Source organism: Paroedura picta, chromosome 11 (genome assembly GCF_049243985.1).
Source record: "Paroedura picta isolate Pp20150507F chromosome 11, Ppicta_v3.0, whole genome shotgun sequence".
Lineage (NCBI taxonomy): Eukaryota > Metazoa > Chordata > Lepidosauria > Squamata > Gekkonidae > Paroedura > Paroedura picta.
The window spans coordinates 7925683-7951542 of record NC_135379.1 but is presented as its reverse complement, the minus strand read 5'-3'; the positions used below and the strand labels follow the sequence as shown (position 1 = coordinate 7951542).

The window sequence follows — 25860 nt, the reverse complement described above, 5'->3', positions numbered from 1 at the left end:
AGCTGTAAAATGCATAATGTGTTTTTATCCCCCCCCCCCATCAGTTTTGGAAGATCTGTCCGATAGAGCATCTCTTGACTCGCCTTGAGATTGATTCACGGCCAGTGTCACGGCGCCTAGTAAATCTTCTGTTCAGTTCTTTTTTGCCTGTTGATCAACCCGAAGAGGTGTGGTGTGAGCGTTGTGTCACATTAATCCAAATGAATCCAGCTGCGGCAAGAAAGTTCTATCAGTATGCTTACGAGTACACTAGCCCAGCCAACATAGGTAAAGTTCTGAAACAATTTGCTCATTTTATTAGCCTGTTTTCCTTTCAGTTTGCTTTAATATTTTATCATTCCCAGTAAAATCTGCAGTGGGATCTTGCTGTGGGCTACCTCCAGCAGTTCTTGCTTCATTCTGGCACACAATGTGCCAGATACCTCAAAGACTGCTGCATTCACCACATGGATTTATATCTCTTTTCCTTTTTGAAGCTGTTTTCATTCATAGTCACGAGAGCTATAAGACCTTGCTGTGTGTGTATTTGCAGGACTCCTGGTTTAGTGCTGCAGTGTATGGTTAGGAGGATAGGGAATGTCCTCAAAAAAGCAGATACCTTTTTCCATGGGTCAGTACTGGAGCATTGGAAGCCATGGGGTGTGCATTGGTGCATGGGGTGAGCATTGGAAGCAAGCAACACAGATGGTGAAGAGTGTGCAGTGCTGTGCCAACAGAAGATTCTGAGATGCCTTTCCTAAAGGGTTGAGTGCAGAGTCATTTTGCTCCAGAGTGGTAGAAGTGGCGTGGTGTATTGGTGGATTTTATTCATTAAATTCAGGTCAGTCTTGAACCATGAAATCTTTTCAGTGTTGGGTCATCTTGGAAAGGTTTGTGTATCTGTACTTGGAGAGTCTGCTTCCTGTTTAAATAAGTTTTAAGAATGAAGCATATTTAAGACTTAGTACTGAAGTACTAATTTTTTTCACTTATGATTTTGCTGAGTTTATAGAGTAAGCAGTTAGCAAAAAGGCTGTTACCTATTGTAGAGCAAATGCTTACACAATTAGTAATGCCTTCAGGAGAATTATGTGCAAAAGGAAAAAGAGAAATGATACCTTAATAAGCTTGGATTCCTGGTATGCAAAACACGTGTATAAATGATAGTACCTATTTTTTTAATGGCCATTGAGTAATATAGGGTTTTAATCGTGCACGCATCTGCATAATTTCTTTTTAAAAAATGTGTGCAGATTATCATTCTACGAACTTGCTTAAAGCAATTTAGAATAAATCACAAAAACAAGAATAATGTATTGACTTCTAAGCATACTTGGCTTTATTTTCCTCTTGTTGTTTAATTGAAGATGCTTAATAGAAGTTATTTTAAATGAAGCATGATCTGAAATTAATGTAATTCATGTAATCTGATTATAAATGGATAGCTTTGTTGCCTGCTGCTTTAATTCTTCAAGTAAGCTTTTGTACTTATACACTTAATTTCCAGCGAAGTTGATGCTTACCATTCAGAGCTGTGTGAATGCCTGCATCCAGGAAAGATTAAAGGCATGTGACAGCGAGGATGAAGACAGTGAAAAAGAGAACACAAGTGTAAGAACAGAACCGTACACTCCCCAATAAAAAAATGCTGATTCTTTTTGAGAAGTTGGCATAGGATTTTTTTTTCTCTTTAGAAATTAGAGCAGAAACTAGCTCACTTCTCAGTTTCTGCACCATGTTCTTCAATTCTTTTGTTCCCCCTCCATTTCAGTCTCTTGATCCATTATGGCTTTAGAATCTAAAGACTGTGACAAGGCCATTCCTGGTCAAATCTGGGCCTCAGGGTTGCATCATTGCATTCTCTAAGATGTGGAGCATCATGAGCAAAAATTCTAGTTTGCGATCCAAAAGCATTAAAGTTGTGAGCTAGCCTACATTTGACTATCGCATAAATTAGATTTTTTAGATTAGTATAATCCTGTAAATCCTGTTTTTTAAAAAATCTTGTAAAATTACCATAACCTTGTAAAAATCTCAGAATGAATTGTTGTCTCCTCTTCCATTGTTTCCTCACAGCAATCCTATGATGTAGGTTAAGTTAATAGAGGGAGAGGCTGGTTTACAGCTTCCCGGTGCCCACCATGTCAGGCTTCTCTCCCCATCCAGTAATCCAGCCACTGCACCAGAGAGGCTGTCCTGTCCCAAGACTGCCACCAGGAAGCTGCAACAACTAATAGTGCTGTCCTGCACAGAGTTACACCTTACAAAACCTTTGGAAATCAGTTGCCTTTGGAGACTGATCACAACTCTGTTTGTTTGTTGCTCTTTTCTACTGCTTAGAAGACAGTAGTTCTGCTTAGGATGGCCATCTTGCTCTTCCCAATCCCATCTCTGGCAGAAGAAAGGGTTAAACTAGGGGAAGGGGCAAATGGGAAGCTGCATCTTTTATTGCTCCATCCCTTCCTGGCTGTCGTTAACTCCAAAAAACTTGGCCAGGAAGTGAAAGCGTGGTACTCTTCTCTTTAGCCACCTTGATTGTCAATCCCAGAAGCTGGGTAGAGGAAGCCAGGTTGGGAAGTGTGTCCCTTTGGGAGATGACAGAGAATGAAAAATAAGGTATAAAAACCATATCTTCTGGTTGACTGTGTGGACTTAGATGCAAGCTTCACATTAATGGAGGAGGCTACCCGCTGGTTTCCCCCCAAATGGACTCACATTGCTTTTACCTTTGCACAGCTAGTACAGTGTGTACAATTAAATGAATTCAAAGTCAGATTTGCCGGGGGAAGGTCTCCTGGTTTTCTCACCATGGCTCCATGCCTGGTCACACAGATGGGATAACAGCCTTGGAATGGGCTGGTCCAGTCTGCGAGCTGAACGACTGACACCACATCATCACCCTGTGCAGAGCCAAAACTCTCTGTGCTAAGGGCTAAAAAATGTGCATATATTTCTGTATGCCCCTCTCCAAATGTTTTTGTTTTTCATGGATTCAGTTTCTGGATATTTTACATCTCTGGTGTGGTCACCCAGTCCCACACCTTTTGTGGCATTGCTGCTGCTGGCAGTGGCCAAGCTGACCCTAGGCTCTGGGTTCTGACAACTCATACACAAAGCCTAAAGTGAGCAAGTATGTCTAGACTAGATATCTTTCAAGTGAGATTCAATTAGTTAAAAAGTAACTGCATTGTCCTCTATAGCTATTGGGAAGATTCATTCCTAAATGCCAGCTTACCTTCTCTTTTATTTATCTGCCAGGACCTTGCATCTGTTTCTGTCTATCCACCTCTTTTTCCAGTGGCCTCTCCTTTCTCCACGAAATTACATGTACATCTTTCATATTAAAGTGTGCAGGTTTTCAGAAATGTTGCCTGTTTCTTTTCTTTTTTTTAAGTTGAATCTGTGATTCAAGGCAAAACTGCGTGCTAATCCTAAAATATTTATATTTCAGATGCCAAACAATGTGCTGTCTGTCGATGACGTACCTTCCATGGGAGGCTTACTCGAGGTTGTTGTAATTCTCTGGAGAAGCATTTGTAAAGCACTGGATCGCAACGAAGGAGCCAAAACCCATATTGTCAGGAAATTTGCTTCTGTGCTTGGGGAATATTTTAAAACATTTAAGGTAAATCCTTTAAACTTAAGGCATATGAGTATAACAGGGGTAGTCAAAACTGTGGCCCTCCAGATGCCCATGGACTACAATTCCCATGAGCCCCTGCCAGCAATTGCTGGCAGGGGCTCAAGGGAATTGTAGTCCATGGGCATCTGGAGGGCCACAGTTTGACTACCTTTGTTGTATACTGTAACATTTCCCTAGTAAGCTTTGTTCTATGTTCTATGACTGATTGAAGAGAAAGAAAAAAGAGACCAGGCAGACAGCCGCCAGTCATTTTTCAGCCACCACTCAGCGGTGCTTTGTTTGGAGTGGATGGGGTTGAGGATCACTCAGCCAGGGGAGCATACTGGTGGGTGGGGAGTGGGTGCAAGGCGCAGTGTCCTTCAGCATGCTCACATCACACAGAAACAATGTCAGCACATTGTAGGTCTCAGCCCCTCATGCTGACTCCCAGCAGCCACTGCTTTTAAGAGGCGAGTTGACACCAATACAGCTTGAAATTTATATAGCAGAGGATTTGTACTATACTTAGGGCAGCCCAAGCTGATGGGACTTAGGGGCTACAAAAGAATATTAACTAATAAGCTTGCTCAGATCGTGGGCATAACTTTGTATTTCTGTGCATTTTATGAACAGGCATTTTCCCCCCTATGAAAATGAAAGGGAATTTCATTGGAACACAGAGTACTCTTGGGATAGATTTCTTTATTAAGGCATTACTAATTGCCTGCGGCGTTTTGTCATCTTGCTTGTTTGTAGGACGATCGCTGTATCTCTCCACTGCTTATCCTGGCGTCTTTCATGCCGCCTGCTGCTATTCCTGCATTCAGGTACGTCTTAGTTTAAAAGCAAATATGGTCGGAAACTTCTGCCGATTACGTGCTGCACAGATATTATTCTTTTAAGGATATTCAGTATTCTGTTTAGGGTATCAAAATCTTGTTGAGATTTTCATATGTTTTGTTGTCTTCACTTCTATAATTTGTGCATTGTTTCTAGTTGCGGCGTGATTTCTAAACTGAGGAGTCTGGCAAACGGTGCTACTGATGAGAAATACTCTACTTTAATCGACTGCTTGTGCCGCTGGGGGAAAGTGGGACATATCCTTGAATTAATTCATGATTGGATAATTGCTGAGTCAAGCACTAGAGAGGTACGCTATAAAAAAGGTCTTTCAAATGTGTGGATTTATGTAAATTTTTAGTTTGATTACCTTAGCTTGCAGTTGCTCAGCATCTTTGTACTGCTTAACGATGAAGGCTGTCTTCTACCTGTGCCTAGAGTAACAGGACTTCTGGGCGGCGAGTACGTATCCAAGAAATGCATGAATCAAAACCGGAACTGGCACTTGATTATGCAGAATATTTACTGACTCATCACATGAATCGGGATTGTCTTCTCTCGCTCCCCAAAGAGAAACTGAGTCAGTTTTTGAAAGTTCTTCAAGCAGCCAAGGTACGGCTTCTATTCTGTTTGTTTGTTTGTTTATTTATTTATTTAGATGTATATACCGCCCTCCCCGAAGGCTCAGGGCGGTTTACATAAGAACAAAGAACAGTACATAAAACAGTCTATAAACATGTGAATAACTTTACAATAATAATAATAGTTGTAACTATATGACAATATAACAGTATGAACAATATAACAATACAGTGCAACAATGCAAACAGGTCCAGAGCATATTGGTGGAATTTTGAGGGGGGGGAGCAGGGGCCCTTCAGTCGCTGTTCATTATGTCTGGTCTCAACCAAATGCCTGGCAGAAGAGCTCCTTTTTGCAGGCCCTGTGATGATAAAACAATTGTCGTTGGAGAATAGCTTTTATAATGTTGTCTCCCAATCGTGATTATTTTTCTCTGAGATAATCCTTTTGAATGTCATTTGTTGCCAATGGGTCTCTGAAGCAGTTCATTCCAGGGAACACAGAAAAGACTTTGTACGCTGTTCACAGCTCACCTTAATGGTCCTGTCAGTCTTGGCTTAGACGTAATGCTAAACGGTGGTCTGACCCTGTGTGAATGACCTGTTTTGCAGTACTGGTATTCAGAGGAAGCACAGCCATCATATTCTGGTTTGTATGCAATGCAGAACCATGGAGGAGGGATCACGCAAGTGAGCCTTAGGTTCTTTCTGAACCAGGCTTTGTGGCCCCAGGCCTATATTGGATTGGGCAGGGCAGGGTCCTCCTACCCTGGATATGTGAGAGTTTTACGAGTTTCACAGTCCAGAGTTCCAGACCAAGATTCCCTGTATTGGCAAGGAAGAACTGGATTGTATTAATGGATTAATCTATCTTGGCGTGGTGGTTAAGAGCAGCGGCTTCCAATCTGGTGAGCCGTGTTTGATTCCCCACTCCTTCATATGCAGCCAGCTGGGTGACCTTGAGTTAGTCTTAGTTCTATTAGAGCTGTTCTCACAGAGCAGGGTGTCTGTTGTGGGGAGAAAAGGGAAGATGATTGTAAGCTGCTTTGAGACTCCTGGTTTGTGAAAAGTGGGGTATATAAAACCACTTTTCTTATTACCAGCACAGGGAAATCTTCCTTCCAGAGGCCTGCTCAGTCAAGAGCCATTGTGGGCAAAGATCACATAGGTCATAAGCAGAGCATGTGGAATGGCTATTTTGAATCTAGATTACTGGGACAGTGTCTTATCTCTTGCTGTAGCTCTACGCCTAACCATATTTATCTAGAAGTGTATCCCATTAGTTTTGTTGGTGCTTATTTCAAGTAATACATGTAAGATTATAATCTTTTAGTGTCTGCTAAATACTTCAGATGCATCAAACATCCATAGCTTAGTTTAGGAGTGAGGTCCTAATTTGTGGGTGACAATGTGATAGGAATGGAAGATATCAAGATGCTACTTTTCATCTAAACTAAATACAGAATATACAAGCTCTGTTCTTCATAGTTGTATTTGTGCAATACCGTTTTTCCAGGTTGCTCTGGACTCTAATATTAGAGGAACTTACACAAGGCCGCCTGGCATTCATCACACAACTGCTCTGAGAGCCTTCAGTCTCTATTGTAGATTAACTATTCATCTGCAGTACAAGGTATAGTCCTTAAACAATTTTACGCTTCTGAATTTTGTACCTTGCCAGTATCCAAGGCAGTTTACACATAGATTTATTTATTTATTTAGATGTATATACTGCCCTCCCCGAAAGCTCAGGGCGGTTTACATTAAACTAATCAACAATACATGAAACAGTCTTCAGATGGACTCACAAGGACTTGCCAGGAAGGGGCAATAACATGTTACCTCTTGCCTTGTTCTTCACTTGATCACTGCCTTCTCTGCTTCCTAGTCTGACTCCTGGATCCATTAAATGAATTTGGCTACAAGAGACTAGACTGAAATGTGATATCTAATCCAGTTTCCAATTGACTGAGGTTGCCAAATTGATGCATTTAGCCTGCTGACAGATTGAAAAGTCGCTCTCATCCTTGCGGTTCTCCTTGAATCCCAGTAGGAGCACAATAATGGCATTAATATGAAAACATCAAACCACTAAAAATGAATAATGTATAAAAGTGAAACGTTTTCATTGTTTTGTGTGTGTGTGCATTTTAAAGTTGATTTTAGTGCTTTTGATTGTTCACTGCCTTGGGGAGGTCCTTAAGCTTGAGTGGATGGCCTGAGATGTTCTAAATAATTTTAAAGGATTTAAAAGGAATCAGTTAAAACAGGGGTAGTCAACCTGTGGTCCTCCAGCATTTGCTGGCAGGGGCTCATGGGAATTGTAGTCCATGGACTTCTGAAGGACCACAGGCTGATTACCCCTGTTTAGCATGATAATAAGCTAATAGGATAAAACAAGCATCAGCAGCAATAGGCACTTGAAAAGCAGGAACCATCTAACCCAGCAGGTAAAAATCAGTCCCCAAAGATCATCCAGAAAAGGGGTGCCTCTGATTTATTTTGGAGGACCCAAATGGACCAATCCAAATTATACTTTTTGTGTATGTATTTTCTGCTTTTGCATTTCTATCCTAAATCTTACTCCAAGAAGTTCAAGGTGGATTGACATAGTCTTCCCTCCCTCTCAGTTCCTGTCAGGTAGATTAGGCTGTGGAAGAGTAATTGGTCCAAGGCTCACCTGTTCATTTTTCACGTGACCTGGCAGAATCTGCTCCCAGATTCTGGGGCAGCAATGGCATAAGCCCTTTCCTGGGGCCTGTTAGCCTCTCATTCCGTAATTACTGTTCTATCACTAGAGTGCCACCGACTGACCTCAGATTCTAGATGGGCACATACAGGTGGACTTGGCTTTTCAGAGTAACTGTTCATTTAATTAAACTGCCTCAAACAATTGCTTCATTATTAGTTGTGTTTGTGTGTTTAACAGTTTGCCTCTGAAGGACAGGACTATCTTTCAGATTTGGTGGAAACAGGGGCTTGGATAGAGAACACAGTTCTGCCAGCCTTTCTGACAGAAGAACAGGAAGGCAACTTGGATCTGTGCAATGAAACTGCTCAGCTGGTCATTCAGGTATGCTGCGTGTGGCGTGGATCGCCTCTATAGATGGTTTTAGTTTCCAAATGTACCGTCAATCGGTAATGTGCAGCTGCTAGTCTTTTGTTATTTCCCATCTGCTCAGCACTTTCTTTGGAGCAATACTCCCCAGAGGTGGAACAATATTTGTAACTATGGATTGCCAATTATACAAAATAGTCTAGCCTTTGCGTGCCACCTCATTTCAAACCTCCTACATTACTGGCAGATTTTGTAAAGCTACAGTTTTAATAGATAAGTTTCTTTAAACATGGTTTACAACGCTGGAATTGAACCCCAGGGTCTGTGAAGTCCATATTATTTTGCTCCCTTTTGATGTGATGGTCAGTTTCATCTTCGTGGTTTCTGTGCAGTCCCACATGGGTTCTGCGAAGATCGCAGGCCTGCCACGGAGAAATAACTAGCCAGCTCAAAGCAAAAAAAGGCTCCCAAGAGTGCTCACCCCTCCCCTCAGAGAGGGTGACTTTCCCGCCCGAAGTCACGTGATGTGGGAGGAGTTAGCACTCTCCCCTCAGTCCTTTCTTTGCCGCTGCGGAGGAAGGATCCTAGCCAATTTGCTCTTCGAATTTCCCTCAGGAATTTCTGTGAGGAAAATATTTCAGTATTTCAATATTCTAATATTATGGCACTGTTTAAAAAGTGCGGGGAGTGTGGTGCCAAGATGGCACAATCTGATCTGCACTCCTCCTGCCTCTTATGCCTGGGTGAGGGGCACCTGACGTCTAACTGCCCCTCCTGTAAAAGACTTACACCTAAAACCAGGGATGAGAGGGCAAGAAGATTAAAGGCTGCTTTATGGGAGAAATCTCTCAGGCCTTCTGAGGCACCTGGGCCTTCTACTTCTGGAGTGTTAAATTGATCATAAAAATGAGTTAGATCCAGAGGTCCTTTCTGGTAAAGTACCAGAGGTAAAGGCCAGTGTTGTACTCACTTCCAACCCACCTTGTACAAATGAAGCAGTGTTTGGCAGGGGTGGTGGGGAAGTTTCTGCTGATTTCCACTTCAGGATTGTTTTTTTTTGGGGGGGGGGGACTACAGAAGGTTGCACCAATGAATTACAGTTAGTAAGTAGCAAAGTCATGATACCTACTTTGTCCTTAAAAGAATTGATATACGGAATATGAAAGATCTTTATGGTAAAATGGTTAACTGTAATTGCTGAACAACTAATATTAACTTTGCTTAATATTTTACTTTGGACTCATCAGTTTCTTTAAGAGATCATGAAGGAATAGTAATAATCAGAAAGTCACGCAAGAGATACTTTGAAAGCAGTTCATTCCTGATTGGGTGTGTGCTATGGGTGGCAAGATACATTCCTCATCATGAAGCCTAATGCACGGTAACTTTTATCCCTTCCTTTGTAGACTTACTTGACAATATGCAAGGACTTAATAGCTGTTGGTCTTGGGGACCTGAAATTTCAAATACATCTTCTGAGTATGGCACTTGTGATGACATGCAAAGGTATGGTGCTTACATTGTGAGTTACTGTCCTACTGATAAGAACATTAAAGAAGGCATGTTGGATCAAGCCAGTGGCCCATCCAGTTCAACACTCTGTGTCCCACAGTGACCAAAACCCAAGTGCCATTAGGCGGTTCACCAGAACTTCCACTGTTGCTCCCGAGCACCAAGAACACGGAGCATCACTGCCCTGGACTTAGTGTTCTATCTGTGCCTTGTGGCTCATAACCACTGATGGACTTCCACTCCATATGTTTATCTAACCCCTCTTGATGCTGTCAATTCCTGCAGCTGTTAATTCCATGGGTTATTTACTTGTGCCATGATGAGTCTATCAATGATAGTAACATACCAAAGGCAACAAATGGTGCAAAAATACATGTGATACATGTCCTGCAGTTTCTCTACATGCTTTTCCAACTGTTATCTGATTAAAAAAATTGGATGGTACTTTTTGTCAGGCTACCAAGAGCCAGTTCTTTGTATTTTTTTAAATCACCATTATTTCTGGATGAGCAACTGTTCTGTGTGTATGAGGGCCCTTGAGAGCAAATGGTTGGCCACAGTGAGAAAGGGGAGCTCTGGTTTGATTCCCTTGGGCTGTTTTTCTGTGTTCCGATTATCAATTTGGGTTTTGTTTGTCTAGATAGAGGCCATGTCTTCATTCCAGTATTACTTTGCATCCTGAAAGAGATGGTTGAAGCTTCTTTAGTCCATCACCTAGATAGCAGTGGAGATATGGCTGAGCTGCTTGACCACATGCAGGAGCTGTTCCAGAGAATTCTGGAATGTTTGGCAATCAGGCTCAGAAGTCTGCGGGAAGAAGGAATTCAGGTACTGAATGTATTTATCATTTAATTTTACAAAATTTATATCCTATCTTTCTGCCTTCACAAGGGCTACCAAGGTGACTAACAAATTAAAACAACTGATAAAACCAAATTTTAAAACTATTAAGATCAACCCTCTCCCACCATGAGTTCAAGTAAAAACAGAGCTAAAATGTATAAAGACATAAAAACATAAATGTATTGGTCAGGAAACACCAAAGGAAAGAAAAGTCTCCACCCACTGGCTAAAGATAGCAATAGAAGGGAACAAACGAATCTCACTGGGAGCAAGGTCCAGAACTTTGATGCCATGACCAAGAAGGCTTGCACCACTAATCTCAGAAGGTGGGGGCACCCAAAGTAGGTGTAGCTTTTTATTGACAGCCTGGCCCATTTATCTGGATGACCTCATCTGCCAGTTTTATATAGATGTTAAAGATACAGGGGACAAGAGGGAACCTTGCAGGACCCCAAAGGCCAGGGGGCTGAGCTGCAGTCCCCCTAGCGCCACTTTCTGAAACCTGTCTTTCAAGCAGGATCAGCACCACTGCAGAATGATGCCTCCCAGTCCTAGCCCAGAAGATAGCAATTCAGAAGGATACCATGACTAAGTATCAAAAAACACTTGAGATGCTACCTGGCTTCGGTATTTTCAACTCATAATGATAATTGCCAAGTCCTTTCTATCCATTCCGCTGATTATACAAAGCTTTGGGGTTTTTCTTGAACTGGCATCTGATATTTTTCACTTCTGTGCTTACTGTCACTATATGTATTGTGAGTTTGACTACAGTTATGCATTCTCTGTTGTTTTTTTTAAACTGGGCCTTCACATTTATTTATTCTGTGATTTATTTCCCGCCACTCCCCGAAGGCTCGTGACGGATTACAAATGTCAGATAAACCCCCCAAAACATCCCATAAAAAACCCTGACATAAAAATCATAAACTACAACAATATCAGACACTATACAATAAATATGCTATGAGCAGGTAAAGTAGAAATTTCTTTCCTCCTTTCTTTGCTCTTAAAAATGACCTTGTAATCCCACAAATGGCATTAAAAAACCCTCAAAAGTACTTAAAATTCCTAGAGAGTTAACAATTTAACTTTTTCTTCTTCTAGCTAATTCACTCTGTTCAGGAACCTCTTGGTGAATTCATACATGTGGTCCAGGGCTGCACTGTGACTTGTCCGGTCATTCACCACAGTGTCCTTTCTTCCCTATTAGCTGCAGTCGTGGTTGAGACAGGTTATATGTTGCAGCAAAAGGTACAGTATTTCATTTTACTGTCTTGGTGAGCAAGCTCCATGTGCAAACAGGGCAAGGGGAATGTCAATTGTCTTTGTTTGAGCTTGGAAGAGAAGGGCGACTGAATGTTTGTTCAAAGTTATGCGGAGGTCATCACTCACTTCTATAAAGGAACAGCACTAAGTTCATGCTTATTGCCTCTTATTTGTAGATGTAACAAAAAAAATCCTAATCATATTAGAAAGAATAAAATCAAACAGGTTCCTTTATTTTCAGAGTTTAAGAACGTCTACTCTTTTTTATATTTGCAATGCGGTTGGATCTAGTGCCTTAAGGTCTTACAAATGGCCGAGGCTTTTGAAAGTGTGCTGAGAGGTACCCAGTGTCCAATTAAGCAAGATGCATTTCTCAAGTGAATTCTCACATCATCTGAATGTTTTTGGTGGCATCACAGATAGTGATGTAGTCTACTTGGACCTGTACCGGTTACATAGTTTTTTTTTTCCTGATGACATCTTGAGCTGCTTATGTAAAACTTCTATGATGCCTTCTGTCCAGGCAGCTCATGGGCCAAACTATCTTACTTTCAGCAGTAGACCGGTGCTATGCCTTCCAGTGCGTCTCTGAGCTATAGTCCAGTGGTGATCTAAATACATCTAGCTGGATACTATCTCAGTACTTCAAAGTACTGTACAACAGCCTTCTTAGCCATTCAGTCAGACTTCTAGAGTGTGTTTGAAAGAGCTGCAATTTGACTGTTACTGTCAAAGGGACAGAACAGAGAGGTATAACTGTTGCATACTCCCATTCCCCTTGATAAGTCGACTACTGGGTTCGCAAGGTTTCCAAAGCTTTCACAGAAATTGTCTCACGAGCTTCTCTTCTTTGTCAAAGACCACATGGCCTTCTGACAATAACTTAGAATTGACTGTTTTGTTTTGGTATTTATACCCCCCCACTAGAAGTAGATCCAGCTTATAGTGGTAAAAAATATAGTCTAAATAAAACAAGCAACATACCCAGCTACAAGTTGAGCTGGTGTTGGGTCTAGTGGTGTGGCTCTTCAAAATCCATAGAGCCTTTCAGCTCTCCACATTACTTTGCTCCACTGGCTGTGGTTTATACCTGAAACAAGAAACATGGCATAGGAGCTCCGAATTGCAGTCTCTGTGGAACTGGGAAAGCTCCAACAAGGCCCTCAGCTCTCCCCGGGAGCCCATTCCACTAGGTCAGGGCCAGCACCTAAAGGGCCCTGGCTTGGGTCGAGGCCAGGCATACCTCTCACGGGCCAGGGGTCACCAATAAGTTCACACCCACAGAGCAAAGAACTCTGTGGAGGGCATAAGGAAGTAGGCAGTCCTGCAGGTATATGAGGCCCAGACCATGAATGGCCTTAAAGGTCAGTACCAAAACCCTGACCTTGATCCGGGCCACATTTAATGTGCTTCAAGTAACCAACAGAAATCAGAGTTGCAAAGGTTATGCAAACTAAAAACCTGAGGACTGGCACTTCCATCAGCTGCTGGTAATTGATAATGGCAAATGGCACAGAAGGTCTGGGAAGGTGGAGTGGGTAGCCCTCCTTGTGCTGCGGCTGTTGGTGCTCTTCCTCCAGAATTAAGATGGCCTTGCTGTTCAACTCACAGATGGTACGAGAAGTGTTCTGCCAATAGAAGCTGAGTAATTTAACTTCATATTTGTGGCTTTTGTTTATCCTGCATATATTCAGTCATTCTCTTCATGGCTGTATTATTGTGCTTTTAAGAAAAGGGTTTGGTGCTGTTCCCTAGAGCTGTTAAAGTTTAAGAAAACTACCTTAAGATTGTTCTACATGTTATTTATTGACTTCTGGTTTGCCTGTCTAATTGCCGTCGCTTGAATTGATTTTCTGTATTTAGGCATGCGGTCTAGAAGAGCTAACACTACCTAAGACTTTTTCAGAGCTTCCACCACTTTCATATGCTTTAATGGGAATAGTGATTAAATCAGCAAATATAATCAGGTAAGCTTCTCTCCTCACCCCTCTGTCCATGAAAATCAGTTCTGACAATACAGCCCACTTTGTATGCTAGCTGCCCTATTGCTGCAGCTCTTCTGTCCATGTGGGAAAGAAACCTGACTGCACCCAGATACCTTCTCCTAGAGCAGGGGTAGTCAAACTGCGGCCCTCCAGATGTCCATGGACTACAATTCCCATGAGCCCCTGCCAGCTGGCAGTTTGACTACCCCTGTGAGAAAGTGCTCTGTAGGTTTTAATCTGATTCTGTTTTGTGAGTTTCTAAGTATTGTTTGGTTGATTACTGTGTACTTCATGTGTTACTGAAAGCCACGTTATGCTTTTAACATGAAAATGCAGATTACATGTTTTCCTAAGTAAATGGAGGATGCTTTGCAAATAATGGATTTGGTACTTGTATAATCAGGTGTTTTTGTTTGTTTGTTTTTTTGTTTTTGCTGTAGCGAACTGACACTGCTTGGGTACATACTGCTGCCCTTTCAGTGGTTTGTAGTATAGGATACTGGAAAATACCAGAAAATATATTGACTAACCATGTTTTTTATTGATACATTTCTGTATTTGTTTGAGGCCGAATAAAAAAGTTAACTGAAAAATTGCTAGTTGCATGTCTAGTATTCAGTGATTAACTTTCAAAGGTATTGGAGGAAAACTCCTTTTCCCTATTGAAACAATTTTTGTCAAATATGGATTACATGGAGCAGAAGGAGAATGGGTATAGCATCTTCGAGTTCCTTGGAGGGGGGAGGGAGTAAAAAGCAATTTTGAAAGAACCAGTTTCCCTGCAGAACATATTTTTTTGGGAGAATCATGAGTCTAGTGTTAGTTATCCATCTACAGTTGCATTCTAGAGGTTGCATTTTAGAGATGAACTATCTATCTGCACAAAGAAGACAGGACTTTATTCTTCCTGGAACTACATCATTCTTTTATAATTAAATAAATGCAAGCTGGAAAAATAGCTAAGTTAGAGTGTTGAGGAGAGGACGGTAGTGCTAAATCTTGAACTCATGAATACTTCTGCAAAAGGGTCTTAAACATAAGAACTCTTGACAGCTCCTCTGTATTGAATTCCAATTTGGGTAGCTCAATTGATTCTTGAATATTGGGTTGTGTTTTGTTCTTAGATCTTTTTTAAATGAGTTAATGGAAAGCATTGTGAACGATGAAATTGAAGGAATACATAGCATTACATCAGCTGTGTATATTGTGACTTTAATTAAAGGTAAGAAAAACCTTTTAATTCAGTGAAAGTGTGCAGATTCTGATATCTTGGCGCTGAGAAAGTTTTAACAAGGCTTTTTGAATGAATTTAGCTGATGTTTTGGAGCAAGCAGAACTCAGTGATGGAGCATGTGCTTTGCATGCAGAAACTGGCTGGTTTTGTCCTGACATCTTTAGTCAGAAGGGTCTTGGTAGGAGAACTGAAAAAGACGCTTCTGCGGCATCTCCATCCAAAAGAGCGGGCTAGACAGAGCATAGGCCTGCCAGTGCATGGCAGCTTCATACTGGCAAAATCAGAGTGAAAATTGTCAGTCTTTGGTTTAGTGCTGAGGTAGTGAACCTGTGGTCCTCCAGATGTCAATGGACTGCAATTCCCATGAGCCCCTGCCGGCGTTTGCTGGCAGGGGCTCATGGGAATTGGAGTCCATGGACATCTGTTGTCAGAAGTGTTCCCTATCAAATTTGTACAGTGTGTCATTTCCCTCTTATGTCAGGAGTCTGTCACAAGCATTGGTGACAGAAAATATATTGCCAACACCCCCACCCCCACCAGCAGTTGATTTTTTTTTTTCTCTGCCAAAATACTTGGTCATGTTTTTTAAAGTTTTAACACTTAAGACTACGCTGTTTTCCTCCCAAAAGTTATTTGCCAAGCATTTTTACTTGGGAGGGGCTGGGAGACCTTTTAATTCTGAAACTGTTCCCAAAAAATGTATTCTGTTAATTTTGGCAACATACAGGCTGGATGCTATTTCTAACGGAAGCTAAATAGGTCTACAATATGTTCATGTTTTTGAACAGGTAAATATAAGCCTTCTTATATCAAAGATATTGCATCTGCCCTTCAGAGGAAGCTTACAGCATACAGTGAAATTACCAAGGAAGATGTCAGCACCACAAAACGGTAAACTTTGGGAAGAGGGTTCTGTTTCCTTGAAATAGCTTTAAGAATCGGTACTGACTAGAATAAGTGAGCTGTATCCCTTGCATATGTTGTGCTGGTAGATGATTTCCTCTGATGGAAGGAGTTTTTCCCTGAAACGTGGCTTAGATGAGGCTTACCTGGTGAAAGCTCTTTTTGCCAGCAGAAAGACACCCCCCACACACTCCACAAGTAGAACAGATTCACAGGACCTGGAACCCATCTTCAAATTTATATTTCCATAACAGTATCAGCATTTCACATCCAAGTATTAAACAATCAGTACTCATAGAAGCAGTTCTGTGACACACTCAATGTTTTTCTTTTCATGCAACTGACATGCAATCAAATGCAAGGATTTTTTGATTGGTTAACTTCTGTTTCAGTCAACAATAAACAAAAAAGACAAGAGCCTTAGAAAAGTACATTAGGTCAAATACATGCTGTTGTTAGTTGCAAAGTCGTGTCCAACCCATCACAACCCCATGGACAATGATCCTCCAGGCCTTCCTCTCCTCCACCATTCCCCGGAGTCCATTTAAGCTCACACCGACTGCTTCTGTGATTTCATCCAGCCACCTCATTCTCTGTCGCCCCCTTCTTCTTTTGCCCTCAATCGCTGCCAGCATTAGGGTCTTCTCCAGGGAGTCCTTCCTTCTCATGAGGTGGCCAAAGTGAGGAAGGCCGAGCGTCAAAAAATTTAGGCTTTTTAACTCTGGTGCTAGAGAAGACTCTTGCAAGTCCCTTGGACTGCAAGTCGAACAAACCGGTCAGTCCTAGAGGAGATCAGCCCTGGCTGCTCTTTAGAAGGCCAGATCCTGAAGATGAAACTCAAATACTTTGGCCAGGTCAAATGCATACAATGGAACAAAATCAATTAATGTGCCAATCTGTTTAATACTTGGCATTCAAGAATACGCGAGTGAACGCAATTCACAAAATAGTGCTTTTCCTGTATCTCTGGATGGAAATAAACAACAGAACTAGTTATAAAAGCTGGGATTAGTTGTCCCAGGTTTTCTTACTGTAAAGCTATCCAAATTTCTAAAATTGAATCAGTCAGGTAATGTTCATTCAAATGCAGTGTCTGTGTGAATACATGTCTTGAGCAGAACCCTTCCTGGATCAGGACTCATGTGTGCAAAAAAATTTAAAATGTTGCATTCCAACATGTGAGGCTGCAGATACTATGCTCTTTGCCTCATATTATTCCAAGCAAAGTCTCATCAACTGAGAGGTACATCGCCTCTTTCCCTAATGGTTTTTGTTCTTACTGTTGCATGGAAATCACTGTACTGAAAGATAAGCATAAATAAACATCAAGTGAAAAATGTTGCTAATGGCATAAAATTAATTTGAATCTGACATCAAGCCTTTTGCATGAGAGTATCAGAAATGACATAGTGTGTTCACTTTCTCTCTCTGAAAAATGGTGTTTGTTTGCCAGTCATTTGTCCAAATCACACAGCTTTTCACTGCTGTCTCTTTTCAGAATGCTGTACAAATTTGCTTTGCTTGCTTTGGATGAAATACTACGTCCTTGACCACTAAAGTATTTACAAGTCAAGGAAACCAAAAAAACCAAACAAACAACCCATTGGAGCCTTCCAGCAGGAGCCAAACCACTTAACTGTGTACGGTCTGTTGATATGGGATGGAGGGATGGGAATAATGCTTTTGATTGATTGATGCTTCCTTCAAATGCTTTTAGTGACAGCTGGCACAAATAATCTATTAAAAACCAAAAAAAATCAGAATTGTATATTTTCATAACAGCTGTGTAGAAATGCTGTATAAATATTGGAATATGCATACTTTGTATTTTAAAATACCTGATATATCTTGAATTACTTTTGTGAATAAATGATTTTTTTTTAAGAACCTGATTGCTTCCTTGAATATAAACAGCATGACCTCCTTGGTAACTTGTGATTGCATCTTTTATATGTAAAAAATCCTTGGTATGTGCTTGCTGCTGTACACCCATTCATGCACATTGTTTCCATATTAGTGCTAGGAATACCATTGACAGAGCAGGCACATATACAGTTAAGCGGTCCCCAAACAGCCCAGAGTGTGAAGGCAACCTTCAAAAGACAGAAGTTCCTATAATTTAACAAACAGCATCTCAGAAGCGCTATAAGAAGCTTGAGTTGCGTATAAATGGTTTGAAATTGAGACTGGTAAACAAGAGCTCTAGAGCAGTTTTAAGAAAGCACAAAGCTCCTGTATCAGAAACTGGAAAGCAAACATGAGTTTACATGCCAGTTAGGTTAACATGTACAAGTATTTTCAGCCTTGAAGGTCAGGCAGAACGTAAACCACCAGACTAGATAACTCAATTTTGATTCAAACCTCTTCAGTGAATGAGGCTGGTCCTTTGTAACACAACGAGAAGAAGAAGAAAAATCGGTATTAGACTTTTATGCAATGCTAAAATGACCCAAATCAAAGCTGTTAGGGAATGATGCAGGATTCTTGAGTCAATGCAAAATAATACAGATAAGTGTATGTTCCGAAGGGCAGACTAATGGTGGCAAGTCAAAATGTTATGTAACAGAAAGTGCTCACACCTCTTTAGCAGAACTAGTCAAAACCATAAAACTTATATTTAGGTATATGAACAGGTGGGTGTTTATTTTTGTATTTACTGCTAGATCACTTCCAATTTTGTTCTACTGCCATTTTCTCCTAGAGAAGGGCAAACACCGCAAAGATGATATGTGTGTTTACAGGGTGTAGAGAAGAGTTGACAGAGTATAACAAACAGAAGGAGAATATGCACAACCTTTCCTGGGTGAGGCTGTTTCACAACAAGCGTCACTGTTTGGAAAAGTGAATCCCCACTGGACTCTTGCAGAAATCCAGGTATGATAAAAGGAGCACTTGTAGCTTTAAGCAAGATTCCCTCAGTGACTGTTGCTAGGCAGCATTTCAGGCTTGGCTTTGTCCGTATAAAGCAGGGGGAGGGAGTATTGTCCTTTCCAGTCCTATTTTGGCCTTTGAGGGAAGACTCATTGAACACAGGACTGGCTGGAAACTGATGGAGTCTGAGGAATGGAGAGTTTGGGGAATGAAGAGGCCTTAACACAGTCGGATGACACAGTCAACCCTACAAAGCAGCTGTTTTCTTGAACAGATGTTTGGAGTTCAGTCGTAATTCCAGGGGATTTCCAGATCCCACCTAGAGCCTGGCAACCTTAGGCATGGCCGCAACCTTGGTGACTTCATGCCCTCCTGATTTTCATTATTCAAGTAGGCCTGGCTGCTTGCTACTCTTCAACTGCAACCACCCCATGAAAGCTAGTGTGGTGTCACAGAGCTTCAGCTTAGGGTCTACAAGACCCAGTTCAGCTCCCCATCTTGCTGTTGAAGCTGACTAGGTGATTTTGGAACTGTCATGCTTTTAATTTAATCTAGCTCACTGGGTTGTGCAGATAAAAAGGAGTAAATGAGAAGAAGCTCCTTATGTTTCCACTGTAGATAAAAGTGGGGTATAAATGAAGTAAATAATAAATATAGCTGAAGCTAGGAGGCAGATAAAAGGAAGGTTGCTTAATGATTGAGGAGAGCATGAGACGGGAAGAGGATATGGGAATTGCCAAGAGGAGGGAAAGATGTTAGGAAACACTGAGACATTTTGGGTGGGGGGGAGTTTGAGGAGAAGAAGGATCTCATGGGGTTATAATGCCATCGACTTCACCTTCCAATACAAAGATTCCTGCTGCTGCTTCTACAATGCAGACCCAACACAATTATAAAAATGCAAGCTGTGACTACTTAGGGTCCAGAGTGACAACACCCCCCCCTCCAAAAAAAAAGAAAACTCTCCCACTATATACCCCCAACGAACCATGCTCAGGGGTCTGGATGTTTTTGTTTTCATTATTTTCTGAAGTGCCACATCCACTATTAGCACTACAACACAATAGCAGATGCACAAATACTTGTGTGCACATCCCAGAAGTTAAATTGTATGATTTAGGGAAGATAAAGCACATGGTACGAGAGGAAACAGGCTTTTTCAGTTGTAAAGTTGCCAAGAAAGAACACTTCCAGGTTGCAGACTCCCAGACAAAGTTGCTGTAACACTTTCCTTAGCGTCAGGATATTTCCTCCTCTGCTCCTGCCACGTTCACCATAGGTTGTCATCACTTCTGTTTGCATGAGTCAACATTACTTAGCAATGTAAAATGTTTAAACTATAAAATGTATTTGCAGAGTGACTAAGCCACTGCCACGTTCTGCCCACTAGGCACACATGTAGAGGTTTGGGAATAACTTTGGTCCATGAATCTTAATGAAACCCAGAGGAATGCTAAGACACACTTCAGCTACCTGTGCATTCTTCTAGAATTTGCTGCTACAAATGAAGATGCATGCATTCATCTCTGATAAGTAAACTCTGCAGAATTATTGTTGCAATAGCAGCACTCGGTTGGAAAGATTTTCTACAATAGGTGGAAAGTCAGCAGCAATTAATATACTGCTTAACATTAAAAACCACAACTTTTGAAGCTTCCCCTTTGCAGCACAAGATTTACCAAGGTGAAAGAAATGGATATTATCCTAGACTGAGCCTCAGAGAGTTACAACAGATTTTGGGTGATGGATACTAGATTGTAAGGCGTCAGCTAAACAAGAATGGCTTTTATATGTAGCCAAAGAAGAGCAGCTGGAAAGGAACTGAAAGAGGGTCTTGCAGGCTTGAGCTTGGAAATGCAGCTCGGGATTACTTGAGAGAATAGCCGGAGGGAGGCCTAGGCTTAATGAAAACGCTAATGCTAAATGAGGGCTACCTGAAGACCCAAGCAGCTGTTTAGAATACTGTTTTCTTCAGCATATTTTGAGCTGAGCTGATCTTTCCAAACTTTCATTTTCCTTAGAACGACTAAACTGACACCGAGGAAGATGTTTCAGAACAGCCTACTTACCTGATCAGGAAAGCAGTTGGGGGAGTTACATATTGACAGACTTCCAGGTCTGAGGGAGCAACAGCTGCTCTTCTGGGCCTCGCAAATATGCCAGCTCCTCAGCCAGGTGTGCCTGACTTTCCCCTGGAAGGAGTGCAATTTGCATACTGCTAGCACCCAGCAAAGCTAAAAAGAGCTCTGCTACTTCCACTTGGGAAAAGGGCTTTTTGCAAAGGCAGCAGAATGTAAGTCTTCCGTCCTCTTAAATCACTTTGGTGCCAGCAAGGTAGTGGGAAACAGGGGCAAAATAGAAGCACATTAGGTAGATAGCACTTATAAACTTTTAAAACTAAGATGGACCTCTTCCAGTTTCTCACTATAGAACTGCCACAGTGATGAAAGCTAAATAACCCCAGTAGCATATAGATTCTGTGTCCTAAGATGTTTAGCTTGAATGTGTGTGGCTGTTATGCCCGTTTCCAGTGCCTCCAGGGGTAGTCAAACTGCGGCCCTCCAGATGCCCATGGACTACAATTCCCATGAGCCCCTGCCAGCATTCACTGGCAGGGGCTCATGGAGATTGTAGTCCATGGACATCTGGAGGGCCGCAGTTTGACTACCCCTGGCATACAGCATTGCTGTCCATTAGGATCAAAAGAATGTTCACAATGTGTCTCAAAAATTGGAGCTGCTGTTCATTTGACCTCTTCAGCCTTATAGCTGCATTTGCTCTGACAGTTCATTTTAGAGGGCTTCAGAAAGTAACAGCAGTGCCCAACACCTATTTCTAAATGACCGAGCCTGACTCACATCGGCTTCAGAGATACGGGGACTGCTTTTGGAATTCATTTTGTCTCACTTGCGCTTTGTAACTCATGCCTTCAGCTGCGTGCTGACATCGGTTATGCGCAGAGCTTGGGGCTGATATGAATGTTGGTTTGAAATTGGATTTGGATATACAGCAGTATAAGAAAACACAAACACTTTTTAAAAAGACCCTAGGGGTCCCCCTCGCACTGTGCCACTTACCCTCCCCCCCAAAAAAAAATTATGGATGCTGAGCGAAAATTAACAAAATCATAAACATTCCAAATAACGTTTGAAACAAGCCCCTTTCATTGTCGGCCTCGGGCGAAGTAAAAAATGCCCGTGGAACTCGTCATGTGGTTCCATTTAAAAAACAGAAACAGTGTGATTAGTCCTAGGAACCTGCCGATAATGCTCCTTCTTGACACCATGAACAATAGACTCATTTTAAAACAGAATGGGCCCCATTAGTCATTCAAAGGAACAAAACCAAGGAGGGGGGAGAGCCATGCTGTGTACCACACGACAAGAAGAATTTCAGGGTATTTTTAGTTTAGACTACTGATGTAATCCTGTTTATATCAGCAAAAGGCTGAAGGCAATGAAATACCAGAAGCAACAAATAGGGTAGCCCTGGAATATTTTATGCTTTCTAGGAATATTGAATGTGACAAACAGCCAGATCCTTCTCATATATACTCCGAACTATCAGTTTAATTGGCTCTGGGTATACATGAACAGAGCCTCTTGTGGCGCAGGGTGGTAAGGCAGCCAACGTGCTGTCTGAAGCTCTGACCATGAGGCTGGGAATTCAACCGATTGGGCCCTCCGATTGTCACTCTAGGGGAAGGGGCCTATAGGCACCCTTCCTCATCACGGACAGGGCCCACCTTAGGTGCCCTTAACGAATTATTTTATCTGCTCTGCTAGGAGCAGTTAAAGATTATTGTTAAATGTTATACAGTTACTTGTTATTATTAGTTAATAATATTATAATTAGTTATGTGTAATATTCTCTGTATAGTTTCTCCAGTTCCATGTAAACCGCCCTGAGTCTTCGGGAAGGGCAGTATATAAATGCAGAAATAAACAAACAAATAAATAAACAAACATGTTAATTGCAACTTCCCATTTGAGGCAAACATTCCTATTCAGTGCAAACAGAGATAAAAACAACCCTAACTGTGATTTACAAAGGGGGGGGGGCAAACACATGAACAATTATAGGGTAATTAACCTCAAAACAGTTGGGGAATATATAGAGTATTGAAGTGTACAAGTTTAATAACAAAATGTTGCCCCCTCACACACACACTTTAGGTTCAGTCTGACTCCCCGTTCAGACAAAGGTTGGAAATGTTTTGTTTTTGTGGCATGTATTATTTCAGACATGCTGTTTCTATGGAATATTGTCAGCATTTGTATCAGTGCTTAATAGCTTCTAAGTTAGCAGACAGGATGCACTTAATTTGCAATAATAAAAGGTAAATAATTATAATTATAACTGCCTCCTCTTGTCACTTTCTACCATATGTGCTTAGTCTATTTTTTGCATCCCGTGTTCAGTATGGCCTCCTTTGCTGTTTACTTCCCTCCGTTCCCTCTCCAGCCATATGGCTTGCATAGCCCAGGAGGATTCACTGGTTTACCTTCCAGCAGTTCCATTTTTCATTGGGTACTTTTTGCATCACATAGTTTTGCATTTTTGTTTCTGCGGCATATGACTTTCAGTGCATCCCCCTGAAATTACAGATATACCTGGTGGAACGAGCTCCCAGAAGAGATCAGGGCCCTGACGGAACTTAAACAGTTCCGCAGGGCCTGCAAAAAGGAGCTCCTCCACCAGGCATTTGGCTGAGACCAGACATAATCAACAGCGACCAAGGGCCCCTGCTCCCCCCCCCCACCCCCCCCTCAGAATTCAATAAATAAACCACCCCCCTCAGAATCCCATCAATAAGCCCTGGACCTGTTTGTAGTACTATATTGTTATACCGTTATATTGTGCTGTTATTTTGGTTACAATTATTAGTTATCAGTTATACATGTTACAGACTGTTTTATGTATTGTTCTCTGTTATGATGTAAACCGCCCTGAGCCTCCGGGGAGGGCGGTATATAAGTATGATAAATAAATAAATAAATAAATATATTTTGCTTTTTCATCTGAACATCTTATGCTTTAGAAAAGACTAGGGTCAAAACTATGCATTACATTTTCTATCACAAGGGAACCTCATGTTGAACTTAACATGTAGTTTGGCCCTTATACAAGCTGATACTGATTCATTAACGGATGACAGGTGTTGGTTTGCATTGGGAAAGAAAAAAGAAAAAATTGCCAGCAGCTACCTCTGTTTGTCAATTATTTGACTGTAACTGGTACTCTTTGTGTGTCTCCCTTAGAATTTCCAAGGGTGGTAGTTTCAGATTGCATACAGCTAATTTGTACACCATCTCTTTCTCTTCTTTAAAAAAAAAATGCAGCTGTTCATTTAAAATAATGATTGCAAATCTACCTTGAGGTCATCCAGTTCATTTCCAAGGTTTCCCACTGTACAATTATTTTTCTATTGGGCTACAGAATATTTGGCTAAGGGATGGAAAGGTATCAAGCAAATAGCTGGGAGCCTATTTTCAACTTCTTTCAATAATGTCATGCAACGTTACACTCAATTTCAAGGAAAGATTACTAATTGTGGATGGTATTTTGTTCTAGCAACTGAGTCATCTTGCATCCAAATAACAGAGGTGTCCAAGTCTATCCTGAAGTCCAGATCCTCTGATAAATGGAAGCAGTATGGTTTACTTTTATGAGAATATTTAATGAGAGTCTAAAAGGGAAATGGGGAAATGTTGTGATATAATGTAAAGATAATTAGTGTGAAGGGTAAAACCTGGAGCTGAAGGGTCATGGTCTATCCAGGTAGCCTTCATTAAATATTGGAGTGGCTGGAATAATAGTACAAACTTAGTACAAACAAATAATAATCTGCTGCTTTATTTGATACAGTTCTACAGGGCTAGTTAGCGTGTTGGAGTAATGAATTTGTTGAATAATTGTGTTTCTCTCTTAAAGAGGGTGATTTCCCCCACCTTTTATCTGGAAGTTCCTGGGTAAATTCCATAGGGGATAACTTACAAGAGAGCTGTGGATCAGAGGATGAACCTGTGCACTGGGCACAGAAGACCAAGGTTCAATTCCCCACTACTCTAGTTAAAAGGATAAGCAAGTGGGTGATGTGAAGCCCTCCCTTTGTGATGCGAGAGAGCTGCTGTCAGTTCAGCCAGGCCATACTGACCCCATCAACTCAATGATCTAACTCATTATGCAGTTTCACTTACTGCTGCTGCTGTGGAAAAGGAGTTTGGGGACCCTTAATGGAAGCAAGCTGCTCCTTTAAATTTGCTTTGGCACACCTGAAGTAAGATAAGGAAAAGAGACCGGGAGCCTTTAAACATCTGCAGAACGCCTGCCCAATTCTGAGGGCTCAAGAAGCATCTCTTTCAAGCCTACAGGTGAGAGCCAGCATGGTTTGATTTCCCACTCCTCCTCCACCACAAGCCACCAGCTGAGTGACCTTGGGGCTCGTCACAGATGTCCTTGCAGGGCAGCTCTCTGCCAGCCCCACCCACCTCACAGGTGTTGCAGGGAGAGGGAAGGAAGGTGCTTGTTAGCCGCTTTGGGACTCCTAGTAGTGAAAAGCGGCATATAAGAACCAACTCTCCTTCAAGCTCTCTCAGCCCCACCCACCTCACAGGGAGAGCGGGAGGGAAAGCACTTGTAAGCCGCTTTGTGGTAGTGAAAAGCGGCATATAAGAACCAACTCCCCTTCGAGCTCTCTCAGCCCCACCCACCTCACAGGGAGAGCGGGAGGGAAAGCACTTGTAAGCCGCTTTGTGGTAGTGAAAAGAGGCATATAAGAACCAACTCCCCTTCGAGCTGTCAGCCCCACCCACCTCACAGGGAGAGCGGGAGGGAAAGCACTTGTAAGCCGCTTTGTGGTAGTGAAAAGCGGCATATAAGAACCAACTCCCCTTCGAGCTCTGTCAGCCCCACCCACCTCACAGGGCGGCAGTTGCGGGGAGAGCGGGAAGGGAAGGCGCTTTGGGACTCCTTCTGGTAGTGAAAGCGGGGTATAAAGCCCCCCTCTCCTCCTTTGCGGCTCCGGCCGGCGAGAGCGAAGGGCTGACAGTTCTCGGCCTCGCCCGCCTTCGCGCCTCCGCCTCCCCGCGGCTGGCGGTGGTGCGCGGCTCTCGCCTCAGCGCAGGCGGCGCTTCCATTTTGGGCTGAGTGGCCGTTGCCGC

The 25860-nt window shown here is 42.0% G+C and overlaps 1 protein-coding gene and 1 long non-coding RNA gene across 5 annotated transcripts in view; one reads left to right on the top strand and one right to left on the bottom strand.

Moving 5' to 3' along the window:
* The window catches only part of NCAPG2 (non-SMC condensin II complex subunit G2), a 39907-nt gene extending 22201 nt beyond the window's left edge, over window positions 1–17706 (top strand). For both annotated transcript variants that reach the window (XM_077303427.1, XM_077303426.1), the window contains exons 14-28: window positions 45–267; window positions 1487–1590; window positions 3431–3604; window positions 4358–4428; window positions 4598–4751; window positions 4880–5053; window positions 6539–6655; window positions 7952–8095; window positions 9487–9586; window positions 10233–10420; window positions 11543–11689; window positions 13568–13671; window positions 14814–14911; window positions 15712–15814; window positions 17325–17706. In XM_077303427.1, the coding sequence (XP_077159542.1) occupies window positions 45–267; window positions 1487–1590; window positions 3431–3604; window positions 4358–4428; window positions 4598–4751; window positions 4880–5053; window positions 6539–6655; window positions 7952–8095; window positions 9487–9586; window positions 10233–10420; window positions 11543–11689; window positions 13568–13671; window positions 14814–14911; window positions 15712–15814; window positions 17325–17376 (1953 nt within the window). In that variant the 3' untranslated portion in view covers window positions 17377–17706. The remainder of the gene's footprint in view (window positions 1–44; window positions 268–1486; window positions 1591–3430; window positions 3605–4357; window positions 4429–4597; window positions 4752–4879; window positions 5054–6538; window positions 6656–7951; window positions 8096–9486; window positions 9587–10232; window positions 10421–11542; window positions 11690–13567; window positions 13672–14813; window positions 14912–15711; window positions 15815–17324) is intronic.
* LOC143820503 (uncharacterized) lies at window positions 10265–25716 on the bottom strand. Of its 3 annotated transcripts, XR_013225372.1 has the most exons (5): window positions 25617–25716; window positions 23202–23292; window positions 15973–16044; window positions 12689–12794; window positions 10265–10399 (listed from the first exon to the last, which is right to left on the bottom strand). It is a non-coding gene; the product is annotated as an uncharacterized LOC143820503 (long non-coding RNA). The 3 variants fall into 3 exon arrangements; XR_013225371.1 differs by lacking the exons at window positions 10265–10399; window positions 12689–12794; window positions 15973–16044 and adding an exon at window positions 17435–17563; XR_013225373.1 differs by lacking the exons at window positions 10265–10399; window positions 12689–12794; window positions 15973–16044; window positions 25617–25716 and adding exons at window positions 17435–17563; window positions 24695–24753.
* Between the last annotated feature and the right edge of the window lie 144 nt (window positions 25717–25860).